At 40.6% G+C, this 15092-nt stretch overlaps 1 protein-coding gene across 1 annotated transcript in view; it reads left to right on the top strand.

Moving 5' to 3' along the window:
• Window positions 1-6140, top strand: part of cacng7b (calcium channel, voltage-dependent, gamma subunit 7b) — an 11893-nt gene extending 5753 nt beyond the window's left edge. Inside the window, 2 exon segments of the mRNA XM_037676880.1 lie at window positions 3446-3591; window positions 5518-6140. Coding sequence (XP_037532808.1) covers window positions 3446-3591; window positions 5518-5973 — 602 coding nt within the window. The 3' untranslated portion in view covers window positions 5974-6140.
• The last annotated feature ends 8952 nt before the right edge of the window (window positions 6141-15092 follow it).

The raw sequence follows: 15092 nt of genomic DNA, 5'->3' as shown, positions 1-15092 counted from the left end.
TGTGATAGTTATTTTTGTATATTTGTGTTTTGCCCCCCCCCCCCCCCCCCCCCCCGATCTCTCAGAGTGTGTTATTTATCACCATGACTGTTGGTGAGTGTGGATCATTCATTATACTGAGGACTGAATGCAGCAACATCATGTTCTGGTTAATGTTTCAAATACAGAGCAGGAGATGAAGACGCTCAGAGCTGCAGAGATGCAAGCTTGCTTAAAGGCTGACATTATTTTTATTTATCTTTTGCTTATTCTTACAGTTCTTTTGCACATCTTGCATTTACACGTGAAACTATTTCTTCTCTCTCTATGAGCTCTTGCAGGACTTGTACAGAATGTGCCTGCGCACCTCTGTTTTTCTTCTTTCGCATGAATAAAGATGTAGTTCTCCTTTAAGGTCGACAGCAACATGGTTTCTGCGTTTTCCAAAGCTTTCAGATTTTAAGTTGACGACAAAACCTCTTCAAGCAGCCGTTTGAGGCGTCACGCCTGACCGCTCTGTGGCACGTTTAAATGTTGCAGTCAGATGTGCTGCTCAGGGCGTGCTGCTGTCTTTGAATATTGATTCAAGTTTGATGACCATATGGTGCATCTCATGAACTGAACATGATAATTCTCCCATAAAGAAGCATGTCGGTGTCTCTGGAAGAAGCCGGGCTTCTTTACGTCGAGGTGAAACGGCTCTTCTTTCTCTGTGGTTGAACTTTAAGCTGATTGTAGTGAAAATTTGCTCTGACACAACAAAGCTTTTGACAGTTGTCTGGATGAGTTGTGATAAAATTACCTGAAAAGACCACAGAGGACGTTATTTCTGAGTCTGTGTCATCACGATGAAACGTTAGTCTACTGCACGGGTGTCCAAAGTGCGGTTCGAGGGCCGCAAAGGGCCCTCGGAGTGATTCTGTGCTGCCCACAACTGCAGCTTAAAGAATGGTATCATTTTGGCCAGCAGGCTTAAGAGGTCGATGCAGAATTTCTGCAAATTAGTTGGTAATTCCTTTTATATAATGTTTAGGTTTAAAAGCAAAACAGGTGATAAACAATCTTCTCAAAATGAGCAATATTAAACAAAATATAAATCTTAGGCTATAATCTATAAATTTTCACTTCATGGTATAAAGCACCAAAAAACTTTATTGATTTCCACCAGAAAATTGATTTCCACTCTTTTGTATAATTATTCATAAAACTTGGCTAAATATTGGTTGATAAAGTAATCAAGAGGGAAACTGAACATTTTAAATGACTATAACATGGCATCATCTACATACGAGTTGATCAACTTTATCAAACCTTCTATGAATAAGTTGTAGCAACTGACAGTTGGTTGGTTTTTCAGAACTTCCATCAGCCTTTTGGGTCGTCCATGGTCCAAAAGGCTGATCAACCCCCTTTTAAAAGGACACTTACTCAAATTACACTTTTGCTGCTGAGAACAGGCTAAAATGAACTTTCAAACACACAAAACAACAAGCATCGACCCAACAAATCAAATAAATTAAATCCTTTTAAATTAAAAAAATATATATAAACTTAGTGTTTATGAGGTTTTTAATGTTTTGGATCTACAACAATTTCAAACTCTTTCTCCACCAAAATTAATAAACATTTGTCCTTTCTCCAAAATATTGTTCACGTTGAGTTAAGTTCACATTTTTGTGCCCACAAATCTTTTCATCTTAATAGTTTTGGCCCACATATGAAAAAGTTTGGACAGCCCTGGTCTACTCTGAAACCACCATAAAGAACTTTGGAGACGTTTTTTCTTTCTTTTTTTAATGTTTTCTTGAAAGTTTTGAATAATTTTTTTGAACTGCCTGATCAAAGTTAAATCATGTACCTGATTAAAAGTTTTTTCGGGTTAATGTGAGCCATGACTCTGTTGACCTACTGTACATTTTGTTGGAAAAAAATGACTCAACTTTTTTTGCATCAGTGAGTGAGTGTCATTTTTAGGTTTCAGGTTCAGGTTGGGTTTATTTGTCATATGCAAAATCAAAACAAGGTCAACAACACAGTGAAATACTTAGGACAAGAAAAACTTGTCTCGACTTGCCAAAAAATAACAACAACAAGAAATACCAAAGCATGCAGCAAAAATACTGCAAAGTAAAACATTGTACAAATACTACTAAAATACTAAAAACAAGGTGCCAGAGTTGAAAAAGAAAAACATCTACAGCAGTGCTATTCAACAAAACTGCTCAGGGGGCCACAGTTTCTGAAAGCCAACAGCTTGGGGGCCGGACATCCAGCAATTAAAACCGTTATGTAAATAAACCACAGTTTACAATGATCTGTTACCTTTTAAATTTGTTTATTTTATTGCATTGAATCAAATGCAATAAACAAAACCCAAACCCAGAAACAATTTTTTTTTTTTCATGAAGTGGGCTGGATTGAAGTCACCCTCCAGTTAAATAGCCCTGATCTACAGTGTGGTTCAGTTAGCAGTGAAGTTCTTTCAGCAGGATGGTTCTGTTCTGTTAGCGGCATGGTCTTGTTAGCAGACTGATAATTTGTTAAGTTAGGGCTTTCATTGCCCCTTTTTGGAGCAAGAAAAGATTTCTAGCAACACCCACCTCCTATTCAAAACTACAAAATCTTACAAACTGTATTTGCACTCATCACCTTGCATGGTAAAAAAAAATAAAAAAATAAAAAAGTGTGGTCTGGTAGTGCTTAAGTGTGTGTTGTGAAGGCCTCTCAGCTACTACTAGCCTCAGAGGAGTGGACGGGGGAGAGGGCGAGCTCCAGAAACCATCTTATCATAATCAAACTGGCTGGTCTACTATGGGAGTGTGCTGCTTGTGGGACTCAGTTTGTTGTTGCTCCTCAGACTGATGGAGACCTTTGGATGAAGGACGTAACGTCTCAACAAAAAAAAAGAACCCATCCAGATGACTTGTCAATTGATATTTTATGTCTGACACAACCACCAACCATCAAACTACGGTAGCCTGCATGTGTGGAGCAGAGGGCTGTCATCTAGGGTGTCTGGGGAATCTGATGGAGGGGTTAAGGTCCCACCTCAAGGGGCCAGTCAGGGACAAATGAAGGTGGAGGCAGGGATCCTTTCTCACCCATAATTTGTTGAAATGGTTAGGGGATTCAAACCGGCGACTTCCAAACAGTCATGCTTTCTCTAACTTCTGCACCACCACTCCCCAGCTTGAAGAAATGTTTGTGATATAAAATATGTTACATCATATAAATCATTTATTGTCAGATTTTAGTCAAGTTTTCTTCAAATCCTGCAAACCTCTGTTTGTGCATTGGGAAATTTTCGAACAGAGAACTGTTGCACCACCTTCGTACTATGACTCTTCCTCGTTGACTTATTTTCATGGTCACCTCCCTCCTCTGTGGTCCTGCAGCCACACAGCTGCTTCTGTCCGGGTCCTGTCTTGTGTTTCTGAGTCTGTCCTTGTTCCTGTGCTGCATGCAGGCCTCAGCCTGGTGGTGGGACTGGTGCTTTACATCTCCAGTATTAATGACGAGGTGATGAACCGGCCCAGGGAGCCCGAGCAGTTCTTCAATTACCACTACGGCTGGTCCTTCGCCTTCGCTGCCTCGTCCTTCTTACTCAAAGAGGTCAGTGTGTGTGTGTGTGTGTGTGTGTGGGTGTGTGTGTATATATGCACACATGCATGTATGTATGTACGTATGCATGTACGTACATACATGTATGCATGTACGTATGTATGTATGTACGTGGTAGTAGTTGAGATACACCCTCATCACACACTCCGAGTACCAGCATACTGCATGAAATCTTTGTTTTTAAACTTTGGCTCACATGCCATTTAGTATGAGTATGAATGAACTTTATTTTAAAAGGGACAATGTACAACTCAAACATAAATGTCACCATTTGATGCGCTGTACCAGATTATAACAAAAGCTAATTTGCAACTGCAATTTATTGTTATAATAGTTATAATATTTAGTGATGTGAGTTATTTCTAGTGATGCTAGTTTTTCTTTTACTCAAGAGTCCATTCAGGTATGAGGAGCGCAGGTACTGCCTGCTGTCTGTGATGTGATGTGACCATTCTGGACAGACTGTGGAGAGTTTATCAGTCAGGCCATCTGGACAGTTTCTTTTTTTGCTGAAACGTTTCAGCTTCCATCTGGAAGGATTCATCAGTCAAGAAAACACACAACACAAAACTGATTCTTCCCCCAAACAGCTTACTCCAAAGTGGAACAAACCATACCTGGATTATTGAACATGGACTTTTTTGGTTTTGAACCCGTTTGACACAACTGTCGACGAGGAAGAGGGCCGGCAACAGAGTAGGAGACGTGCCAAAGACACCATCTTAGCACCAACATAACTGGTTTGTTCCATTTTAAGTAAGCTATTTGGGGGAAGAATCAGTTTTGTGGTGTGTGTTTTCTTGACTGATGAAGCCTTCTGGATGGAGGGTGAAACGTTTCAGCATAAAAAAAAAACTGTCCAAATGACCTGACTGAAAATAGTTGGATTGTATACCTGGATTATTGATCATGGACTTTGTTGGTTTATGGAGAGTTTAATAATAAAGCAGAGCTGTGGGGTTGGAGAGGAAATAAAGTCATGAATGCACATGAGGTGCAGTTTCACATGCATCCTTTGCTTTTTTTTCTCACAGAAAAGAGAAAATGGTCGATCAAGAAAATTTTGTATCTGTGTACTAAATTTGTCTTACTCCGTGCCATCCACCCGAAAGTTTTTCAGGCGGTCATGGTGGTGTGTTTGATTTTGTTTGGAGCTGAAAGAAGGGAATTAACCATTCCTTAATCCAGGTTTTTCTTTTTTAAATGCATGACAATATAATGGTTTATGTTTATTTTTGCACTTTATGATGTTTTCCTAAACTCAACCACGTTGTTATTAAACCTTACTCGTCTTGCAGAAACAGTGTACAATTATAAAAACTAAAAATAAGGTCATCAATTACGCAAGATTAAAGCATCAGCACTTTGTGAAAGTTATTAAATGTCTCATCATTTTGACCGTTTTTTCCCATTGGTACCAAAAACACAAACATTAATCTGAGCGGACCTGAGTAATAAATTAACACAAAAGACTGTATACACCCTTTAATGGTTGTTTTCTTTGTCCCTTTTAGTTAATTTATGTTTTGTCTTTTTGTTACGGTTTTCTTGAAATTTGAGTCTCATTCTTAAACAAACAGCTCAGACTTTTTGGAAGTACACTTCTATGGAAAGAGTCCGAGTAATCAATATCTTACCTGTTATAGATAGATTTTTGAACAACCTCATCATGAATAAATAAAGTTCGATTCTGCCCAAACGGACGAGCTAACACTTAGTCAGAGCATGGTCAAAACCAAAGAGAAGTTATTCCATGTTAAAGCAAACCCAATCTGAAGACTTTCCTTTCGCGTAAACACAAATTATTATTTACAAACAAATAATTAATTATTCGTATTGTTTTACAGACCACATCTTTGAAACGTTTGAACTATCTCTTTACCGTACTTTTGTTTTCCTCGTTCTCTCCATCCACAGGGAGCCGGTGTGCTGTCAGTCTATCTGTTCATGAAAAGATACGCAGAGGAGGAGATGTTCCGCCCCCACCCCACCATCTACCGCCCCCGCCTGTCGGAGGGCAGCGACTACAGCGGCCAGTACCTCCACCCAGAATCCTCCTGGCCTCCACCCAAGAGAGGCCGCAGCACCTCGGAGATCTCCAGCGACATCTCCATCCAGCTCAACCAGACGCCGCAGGCGCCACCAAAGAGCAACCTCCAGGTGGGCGGGCAGATCAGCCCCCCCTCTGTTTCCTCCTCTGCAGGGAGCTACCAGATGCCCCCGCAGGCTGCCGGATACCCCTCCACTCACACCTTGCCCAGGTCGCACCCCTCGCATCCTCAGGGTCAAGCTCTTCCCCTGACCACCCCTCCGTCACCAGTGCCTCCCCCTCACTATCACACCCACGTGCACATGAGCGCCTCCCCCTGTTAGGAGGAGGAGGCTTCACAAGGAGACGCTGACTCTCTCTGTTCATCTGTGCTGTACATTTAGATGTGGGGAGGAAAGCTTTGGTCACACATCATGTCAGAGGAAGTAGAGGAGCATCACAAGAAGGACAATGGATTTCTGGGGACGTCGTAACCGAGAAGAACAGAATTTAAGGAAAGTGTTCGGACCGAAAGACCTGAACAAGCAAGTGCAGGGAAAAAGTTAATAAGAATGTAAATGAGGGGGGAAGTGTTCCCTGGAAAGACATTCCAGGTGGAGACGGGAGGGGGGGGGGGGAGTCCTGCGGTACGATACAGAGATGCTGCAGTGCTGCTGGAGTTTATGTGCACTTGGAAATACAAAACATTAGTCTCAAAAACTGAGAATGCACAGTTTTTACATTGAGTTTATACCAAACTGCAAGTCGCATTAAATAAAACATGACATCATCATTTTAGCTCCATAACTCGTATCCATCACAGTGATGATCAATTTTAATACGTGAACTAGTTACCAATAACTGTTAAACGACACTACAGTGTATATGAGCATTGTTAAGGTTTGTAAAAATTAAAATAAATAAAATAACTGTGGAGATAACTTCAAAATATCATAAGAAGGTATCGCTTCATATATTTGTATAAGACACGAGTTTCTATCTTCCTGTACATAACTGCACATGGTTTATGTTGTAAACTGTGAGTGACGCTTCAGAGCAAATCACGTGAAAGACATGAAGAGCAGCTCGTTCTGCTCACGTCTGCACCGCAGCAGAAGACAGCCTCCGGGTGCAGAGCATGCTGGGTTAAATGAAGGCCCGACCCCCCAGCTGTTACAGGGATCTGATGCCCTCTAACGGCCGCTGTCGCTGATTCGTTGCTTTTTATGCACTCACCATTTTCTTCATGTTCTTTTTCCTTCTCCGGCCCTGCACCGTGTGTCAGTGCTCAGAGAAGAACTAAAGGAATGTCAGAGATGTTACAACAGGAATAACAAATGTTCTTTAAAGAGACAATTCAGATCTTTTATAGTGGGGTTCTTTAGAAATGTAATGAACAGTTGCTATCCTACCTGCTGCAGATAGCTGTTTGAATGACCTTCATTTTAATAATTTAATTCTGACCGGATTCATGACCTGAGAGCTAGTCTGAAGGGACTTTGCATTAAAAACAGGATTGCTGTCATCTTAACATAACATCAATTTAAAAACAACATTATAGGGTTTTGTGCAAACATCTGTGAAACATTGCATTTTAGATTAGATTTTTATAACATTCTGTAGTTATTTTCACAAGAAGCAAAAGTTGGCTCTAGCACTTCCTGTGCAGCCTGTGACACTTAAAGCTGAATATCACAATATTTCTACCAGAATATCAAAATGATGACAAACCAACTGTTTATAAAACAGCATTAGCGTGAACCATTATAATTTTTTTTAGAGATTGGAGTTGTTTTAAAATTACAGCAACCTATTTAGGCTTGACTCTGCACCAGTTTCGTCAGAAATATACCCTATTTCTCAAATTGATGTTCAAACCCCACTTCAAACGATTTGAACTATCCCTTTAATAGGGAATAATGTACTGCTGCCCAGCTGCTGCATATGTAAAACCCCTAATTCAAGTATTGCTTCTATCTGTGCTTACTGTTTAAATAACAGCATCACTTCTGTAGGTCTATGGTCACGTTTGCCAATAAACGAACATCCTGGGTGGTTTGTTTTTCTTTAATCCTGTGCACTGCAGATATATAGACCACAGCAAATCATGAGTCAGCATTCTTCAACTAACGGTCGACTCAAGATCTGTTGTAAATTATAACATTTTTTATAATGTTATTGTTCTGCTTTGACTTTTGGTATTGGTGCAACTTTAGCTTTTTGAAATATTTAGCCTTTTCTGCCATTTTTTTGTCTCATAGAAAATGAACTGAGCTCATTTTACATCCTTCAAATCTTTACATCTGTTTACAACCTTTTACTGCTCCTTTCACATTTTGTTATGGCTCAGCTTCTTTGTGCAATTTCAATTTTTTCTTTTTTTACTTTTTGGTACTCATTTCAGCTTTATTTGGCTAACTACAAGATTTTTCTGCTTCTTTTATTTTCTTTCTGCTGGTTTCAGTTTGTACTGCTCCTTTCAGTTTATTTCTGCATGTTTCAGCTTTTTTTTTTCTATTTCAGCTACTGTTTGTTCATTTTTACGCTAATTTTAGCTTTTTCAGCTACAATAATTCCACATGTATTGCCCTCATTTAAACTTGTTTTAGCCTCATTCAGCAAAAATTGCTCTCTCCACTGCTTTCTGGGAATTTAAGCTTTTGCCTTTTTAGCAACTATTCAGCAGGTTTTTGGGTTTTTTTGTACATTTCTGCTTTTTTCTGTTAATTCCCACTTTTTTGTGCTAATTTCTGGTTCTTTAAGCCTAACCGGGCAGAGTTGTGCTCTCTCCACTTCTGGTAATTTAGTCTTCTTTCTGGCCCTTTTTTAAGCTACTTTTCAGCTGTTTTTTTTTTTCTTTGTTTGTTTGTTTTTTCAAATTTCTGCTTTTTTTTCAGATGATTTCCACTTTTTTGTGCTCATTTCTACTTCTTTCAACATGATTGGGCACAATTGTGCACTCCACTTTTTTCTGGTAATTTAAGCTTCTGCCTGCCTTTTTAGTTACTATTCAGCTTTTTTTATTTCTGCCTTTTTCAGATAATTTTCACTTTTTGTGCTAATTTCTGCTTCTTTCAGCTGCAATTGGACACAATTGTGATCTCTCCATTTTCTTCTGGTAATTTAAGTTTCTTAATGCCCTTTCAGCTACTTTTCAGCTATTTCTTTTGCTAATTTCAGCTTTTTTAGCTAATTTATTAAATTTTGTGCTTCTCTTATTCAAACTAAATTCAGCAAATGTGTGTTTTCTGCTTTCTTCTGCTAACTTAGGCTTGTTCTTCCATTTTAGTTACATATCAACTATTTTTAGATAATTTCAGCTATTTTTCAGCAGGTTCTTCAGCAATGAGCATTCACACTGCATTTTTGCAGGAAATACAATTTATCTAGTTTTGTATGGGATTGATGCCAGCCAACCTTTTGTAACAGTTCAAGCAAAGCTACTTGAATATGACAGTGGAAAACTTGTACTACTCCATTTTTTTTATTGTGTGGTTAATTTTGGCATCATCATACATTGTTTTCATGTTGACTGAAGTGTCTGATCAAATTTTAGAAATAAAACAATGATACATGTGTGGTATAATTTTGACAAAGCAGATCTGTTTGATTAAATCAAAGTAGTCTTATTAAAGAGGTGAAAATCAGGGAAACATTGGTCTTAACAGATTATTAAATTAGCTGAACATGAGTTTTCTATCAAGAGACTGATTTTTTTATGAACTTCCTGCTTTTGAGAAATAAATTCATCATTAGAACAACACAAGGTCAGTTCTGATGTCAAGAACATCTGCAGAAGTTCTTGAACTGTAATTCTCAAAAAGTCGTCTTTAAATCCACCAGAAGAGTCACAGTCCCCTGTAAGTTAAGTTTAAGTTATATTAGTTGTTTGTTTTTATGACACAATGCTCATTTGATGTGTTGCTGCTGTCTTTGTGAAGAATCACTGATGCTTCAGAGTGATTAAACACCCTCGTACAGTCGAAATGTGGGATGAAAATCATAAAAACACAAAGGTAAGTAAAGTGGACAATCTGCATCATCACATATTGTTTCATTTTATTTTATTTTTCTGCAGTCAGAGGTGTTTTGTTTCTTGTGCTGCTGTAAATAAAGTTCAGCTGCTTGTGTTCAGAAGTTAGTCCGCTTGATGAAGACTGCCTGAAACAGACGCTCCTGTTAAATCTGAAGTCATTTTAGCTGAAACTGGGATACATTCCACATTGAAATAGGATCTACAGAAAAGTTATGAGCAATTATTATCTAACCTGTTGCAGTTGGATTGGTTTGGTTGGATTCTGATCAGACTGGTGAGCTAACAGCAAGACCGTCTGTCGTCTTAAAATAACTCCATCTACTATTTCAATTTATCTCACATGAACACTAATTTATAAACCTTTACATTTACATATTTACACTACTGTCAGTTTTGAATAAAAATAAAATAAAATAAACAATGCATAACACATGAAAACACAGTAAGACATTTAAAAAGGGCAAATTTAAACATTAAAAGCATTTTTAAACAGGTGGGTTTTGAGTTCTTTCTTAAAAGTGGAGAGATCGAAGCAGGCACAAAGCTGTTGGGGCAGTGAGTTTCAGAGGGTGGGGGCAGCGATGTTGTCGGGAGGTGGAAGGAATACTTTCCCACCGGCACATCTGAGACGGGGGCCTTCGGGGTTGGTCTGTCCATAACCGTGGCCGAGTTTGCCGAGGTAGTTAAAAAGCTCAGCAGCGGCAGGGCTCCGGGGGTAGATGAGATTCGTCCTGATTTCCTGAAGGCTCTGGATGTTGTGAGGCTGTTTTGGTTGACACCCCTTTGCAACATCGCATGGACATCGGGAGCTGTGCCACTGGATTGGCAGACTGGGGTGGTGGTTCCCCTCTTCAAAAAGGGGGACTGGAGGGTGTGCTCCAATTACAGAGGCATCACTCTCCTTAACCTCCCTGTAAGGTCTATTCAGGGGTACTGGAGAAGGGAGTTAGATTGTTGGTCAAACATCAGATCCAAGAGGAACAATGCTGGTTCTGTCCTGGCCATGTAACGCATGTAACTGAGGAACTGAAAGCAGCAGGTGAGTACCATATAGAAGGCTCTTAACTTGTCAGGTAAGAAGGTCGGATCCAGGACATCAGAGTCTGGAAACACCAAGGCAAAAACACAAAGTAAGTACTTAAATGTCTTAGTACATCAAACGGCTGGAAGCATACAATACTGGTAGGTAGGATAATGCTCCAGCAATGACTGGAGCTCATCTGAAGCCTTTAGTAGTCCTGGTACCAATTAAGGAAATGGCCTGCAGCTGCTCACCTTGCACTCAGGAACCTGGTGGAAAGAAGCAGAAATCCCCTACACCTTCTTCCTGATGTTACTGGCACTTGGGATTGTTACTCTATCACCACTGCCCTTTTTCTCTTGCTTGTCAACCACCACAATGTCCAGTTTGTTATCCATCACCATACTGGTATATCATATGATCATATTGACCTGGATCTGGAAGTCCCAAAGTATTTTTGCCCAGTCATTCTCCACTACTCTTGGTGGCAGCTCTCAGTTTGACTGTGGGACCTCCAGTCCATACTCAGTGGGTACATATATATTCAAGGATTCAAGGTTCTTTATTGTCGTTCACATCGCATGGGAGGTGGAACAAACTTGTGTCCACAGGGTCCCAGTTACATCCAATAAAAGTATAAAATGTAAAAGCAAAACAGTATTAGATCTAAGATATGAACTAAGAACAACGTTAAACTAAAAATGCGTTAAGCACTTGTAGCACAAAAACAACATGCCGAACAGCAGCATGAACAAGTCTGTGTGAGCAGATGAGTATGAATGAACACAGCAACATGAAACAGATCAGCAGCAACATGAAACAGATCAGCAGCAACATGAAACAGATCAGCAGCATCATGATGTGATTTTTCACAGTGATTATCCTGGTTAGAGATTCATGAGTCTAACAGCTTTAGGGTAGAAGCTGTTTCTCATTTTAGTGGTTCTACACATGATGCTCCTCAACCTACTGCCTGAGGAGAGCGGGGCAAAAAGTTTGTGTGCTGGGTGAGTGGGGTCCTTCATGATGCAGGTGGCTCTCTTCCTGCATCTGGAGGTGTAAATGTCTGTGATGGTGGGGAGACTGACTCCAACAGACTTCTGTGCAGCCTTCACCACTCTCTGCTAAGCTTTTCTTTCTGCAGCTGTGCAGCCTCCATGCCACACATTGATGCTGGAGCACAGGATGCTCTCCACTGCACACCTGTAGAAGGAGGTGAGGACTGAGCTTCTCTGATGAGCTTTCTTGATCAGGCTGGTGGTATTGTTGCCCCAGCTGAGGTTGTCCTTCAGGTGCACACCCAAGTACTTGTAGCTGGGGACCACTTCCACCATAGATCATATATGTCATCCATCCTACTTCCTACATTTCTTTTTAGAAAAAATTGTGACAACCCAGGCTCTCATTTTCCCTCCAGCTCATGATCTGTCCATCTCACCTCAATCTGTAGCTATATCTGACCATTTTGAGCTTATCTCTTTGTCTTCTCTGGAGCAGGTAATGTGCGGCATGAAACCATCTGGTTCCCCCTTTGATGTGCCCCCCCCCCCCCCCCCTGACTACTAAGGTGGTTTTTCCTACTCTGGGCCCTTCTATTCTTGCTATTGTGAATAGCAGTTTAACCCCAGGTGTGGTGCCAAAAACCTTTAAACATGCTGCTGTTCAACCTCTTCTGAAAAAGCCTAACCTTGACCCCTTAGTCGTGTCCAACTTCAGGCCTGTCTCCAGATTCACATTTGTTGCCAAACTACTGGAAAAAAATAGTTGAGTCCCAGTTGAAGTGTTTCCTGGAGGATCATGCCATCTTACAGCTATTCCAATCTGGCTTTAAACCTCTCCACAGCACTGAAACTGCCCTTCTGAAGGTCTTCAACGACATCTTCCTATCCACAGATGCTGGTGACTCTGTGCTGCTTGTCCTATTGGACCTTACATCTGCTTTTGACACCATCAACCATGAGATACTCATTGCTAGGTTGGAGCAGTGGGTGGGCATCACAGGGTCTGCCCTCAATTGGTTTAGATCCTACCTCACTGACAGATCCTTTTGCGTCTCCATCAAAGGCTTTAGTTCAGCAGCGGCAGAGCTTACTGGCAGACTGGCTACCGGTTCACCTTCGAATTCAGTTCAAAATACTCCTGTATGTCTACAAATCACTGAACAGTTTCGCCCCCTCCTATCTCTCTGATTTGCTACAGCCTTATGTCCCACCACATTCCCTGAGGTCAGCGAACCAGTTACTTCTCACAGTTCCAGGGACTCGTCTTAAGCGCAGAGGTGACAGGGCCTTCTCTGTAGCAGGACCAAGACTTTGAAACGAGTTACCTCTGCTTGTCAGACAGGCCCCCTCCCTCTCAGTTTTCAAATACCACTTAAAAACTTACTACTGTTCCCTGGCTTTCAACACTGTATGATTTGTGTTTGAACCAGTATGCTTCACACTGGGTTAGCTGCTATGTTTATTATCTGCAACTATTTTGTGTCTATATTTTGATTTTACTCCATTTTGTATATTGCTTGTGTGTTGCCTGTTTTCTGTTTGTACAGCACTTTGGTTGGCCTTGCCACAGTTTTAAGTGCTTTATATATAAAATGGTATGGTATCCATCCATTACCTTTAACCACTTCTTCCTTTTCAGGTTGCGGGGGGTCACTGGTGCCCATACCCAGCAGTCACTGTGCGAGAGGCGGGGTACAGCCTGGACAGATCTCCAGTCCATCACAGGGACACATAGAGACACACAAGACAAACAACCATTCACTCTCTCACTCACACCTAGGGACAATTTAGAGTTACCAATCAGCCTAACGTGCATGTTTTTGGTCTGTGGGAGGAAACCGGATTACCTGGAGAAAACCCACACATGCACGGAGAGAACATCCAAACTCCACACAGAAAGGCCCCCGACCAGGATTTGATCAGGCAACCTTCTCGCTGAAAAGCAATGATAGGGTTTTCGTATCTTAAAACTTTTTCGTATCTTAAAACTTTATCCACCTTTGTCTTAGAGTGCCTGTTTGACCTTAAAGCTGTGAACTTGCAAAGTTAAACCAACTGAAAGGAACTGATAAAGATCACCCACGCAGCAGTTTCTGAGAACTGTTTTTTTTTTTTTTTGTAAAACCACAGATGTCAGGGTTTTATACATATCAACTCATACTTTATCAATCTCACATTATCAATCTCACACTGTTATTGTTTTTCTTAACTCTGTTTCTGTGCATACGAAGCAGAATTAACTGATACAATGGTATCAGGAACTCATTACTCACACCATGTCCTGAGTTTTTGAGAAGCGTTTAATCATAAACCAAAATGTTCTAGACCACCTTGCCCTCGTTGTGTAATCTAAACTGCCTGCATAATCAAGATGTTCCAGTTTTCACTCCTTTCTGTGTGACAATAAAAGACGAGCAGATGCTGAAAGACTTTGGAGTTCTCAGCTCACAGCCTTAACACAGTTGTGACTGTGACTCCCCTTTTGCAAAAGCTCGGATGTGAACTTGCACTGTGCTGTCTGTTTGGTTTTTTAAGGTAGGAATTACCTATCAAGCAACAGCTCTATCAACTGCACACCACCGCCTGTACATATACAAGACATGCATATGTATATATATATATATATATATGTATATATACATATATGTGTGTCTGTGTAATGCAGGAGACTACTGGAAGTAACTTCTCTCTGCACTGCAGTGAACCACTGGGTGTTCAGCCACCACAGCCTGAGGGCAACAATTGATCAGAGAGCTGCTGCACGGGTGCACGGGTTAGTGTGGCTGCATTCAGTGGTGGTAAATACATTTGTGTGAAGGTTAGTCATTTGACACCACAACAAACATGATGCTGGGATTTCTATTAGGAAATAATTGTACGAAATGGGTGCGAGAGATATTCTTTGAGTCTCCTAAACAGGGATGGGAAAATTAGGAGAAAAAAAATGTAACTTCAGTTTTGCACAACAAAATAAAACGAAAATATGATGAACATTTTAAAACCCACACAATTAATACAAGGTTTGTAATAAACCAGCAAAAACACATGAACACATATGAAGGAAGGGGGGTGGGATCCATTTGCACTCCGGTCTGAGTTTAAAGGAAAGTCAAAAGTTAGATGTAGATATGTGGACGGTGTGACATCAGGTCAGTAAACATCAGAGTCTGAGCTGCATGTTCTGTCAACAGCTGAGATCAACTCAGACACATTCTGTGAAAACACTTTGTGTCTGAGTTTACCTCTGTCTTTCCTTTTGTTTATCTGTGTGTGTGAGCGTGTCTCTTTTCACCATCACTATTACTGCATGAAAGACCTGTCAGTCTATATTAACTCTACCAAGCTCTCCCCACCCTCCCTCTCTCTCTCTCTCTCTCTCTCTCTCTCTCTCTCTCTCTCTCTCTC

The sequence above is a fragment of the Nematolebias whitei genome, chromosome 5 (assembly GCF_014905685.2).
Source record: "Nematolebias whitei isolate Nwh7 chromosome 5, NemWhi1, whole genome shotgun sequence".
NCBI classification, from domain to species: Eukaryota; Metazoa; Chordata; class Actinopteri; order Cyprinodontiformes; family Rivulidae; genus Nematolebias; species Nematolebias whitei.
Note: the sequence above shows the minus strand (reverse complement) of the source record. Positions and strands in the feature narration are given on the sequence as shown.